The sequence below is a fragment of the Babylonia areolata genome, chromosome 19 (genome assembly GCF_041734735.1).
Source record: "Babylonia areolata isolate BAREFJ2019XMU chromosome 19, ASM4173473v1, whole genome shotgun sequence".
In the NCBI taxonomy this organism is placed as follows: domain Eukaryota; kingdom Metazoa; phylum Mollusca; class Gastropoda; order Neogastropoda; family Buccinidae; genus Babylonia; species Babylonia areolata.
The window spans coordinates 12,948,944-12,950,002 of record NC_134894.1 but is presented as its reverse complement, the minus strand read 5'-3'; the positions used below and the strand labels follow the sequence as shown (position 1 = coordinate 12,950,002).

At 46.2% G+C, this 1,059-nt stretch overlaps 1 protein-coding gene across 1 annotated transcript in view; it reads left to right on the top strand.

Annotated features, from left to right (window-relative positions):
• The window catches only part of LOC143294407 (alpha-1A adrenergic receptor-like), a 93,485-nt gene extending 92,672 nt beyond the window's left edge, over positions 1–813 (top strand). Inside the window, 1 exon segment of the mRNA XM_076605886.1 lies at positions 203–813. Coding sequence (XP_076462001.1) covers positions 203–813 — 611 coding nt within the window.
• Positions 814–1,059: the final 246 nt, after the last annotated feature.

Below are 1,059 nucleotides of genomic sequence, written 5' to 3'. Positions count from 1 at the left end.
TGTGTGTTTGGAGGGAGGGTGGGCGTATGTGGAGGAGAGGCCGAGGGTGTGTGTAAAATCCCGGTTCTCGTGTGAACTGAGCCAGGAATCTCAGCTCTTTTTTCTTCCTTTTTTTTTCTTTTTTTTTTTTTTTTGTTTTTGCTTGGGGGGCGGAGAGGGCACTCTATCTACAGATGATAAATGCATGCTGTGTGTGTTGCAGGGTCTCTCTGCCCAAGCTGCAACATCCCTCCTCTGCTCTTCAATGTCTTCTTCTGGCTGGGCTACGGCAACTCCCTCGTCAACCCCATCATCTACGCATGCTCCAGCCGAGAGTTCCAGTTCGCCTTCCGCCGGATATTACGTTGTCAGTTCCGGCGACGCCCGCGCGTCTTTTTAGCGGACCACGACGAAAAGTCCAACTCCTGCTACGACTTCAACCAGATTGACGCTTCCAGCACGCGCAGCCGCTCTTTCAGGAGAACGTTTTGCCGTTCGTGCAGAAGGTCCAAAAGCCAAAAAGGCCGGGTCACCCGCTCTTTTAAGACAAACATGTGGTCCACACGGCGTAAGAGCCACAATCAGTCCGTTCCCATCAACATGCACAGTTACGACACGACACCTTCCAGCAACGAAGTTCGTTTGACTGAATCTTCCACAGAAAGTCTGCGGGAGCTGCAGCGTCAGATAGGAACGCTGAAGCAAGCAGACTGGTCCCCTTCGTCTCACCCTGAGGAAGTGAACTTTTTGGGGCGGGAACATTTCCAGAATGAGGATGTGTTCAACAACGATTTGACCAATGAAGAAACGTATCTTAGTTGTGGCGCGAGATAACGTTTAGAAATAGCAGTGTTGTTTCTGTCATCTCTCACACAGAGCTACCTTCGCACAAATTAATTAATCACGAAATTATAAAGATTCTGAACTTTTTCCTTTTTTTTTTTTTTTCTTTTTTTTTTTTTTTAATATTCATCTGCCGTTTCGCTCTGTTGCATTCTTTGAACATACGTGTGAAACATAAAAAAAATATATACAAATGACCATTGTCTAGCATTCCAAATTGCAGAGATAACATTTTCA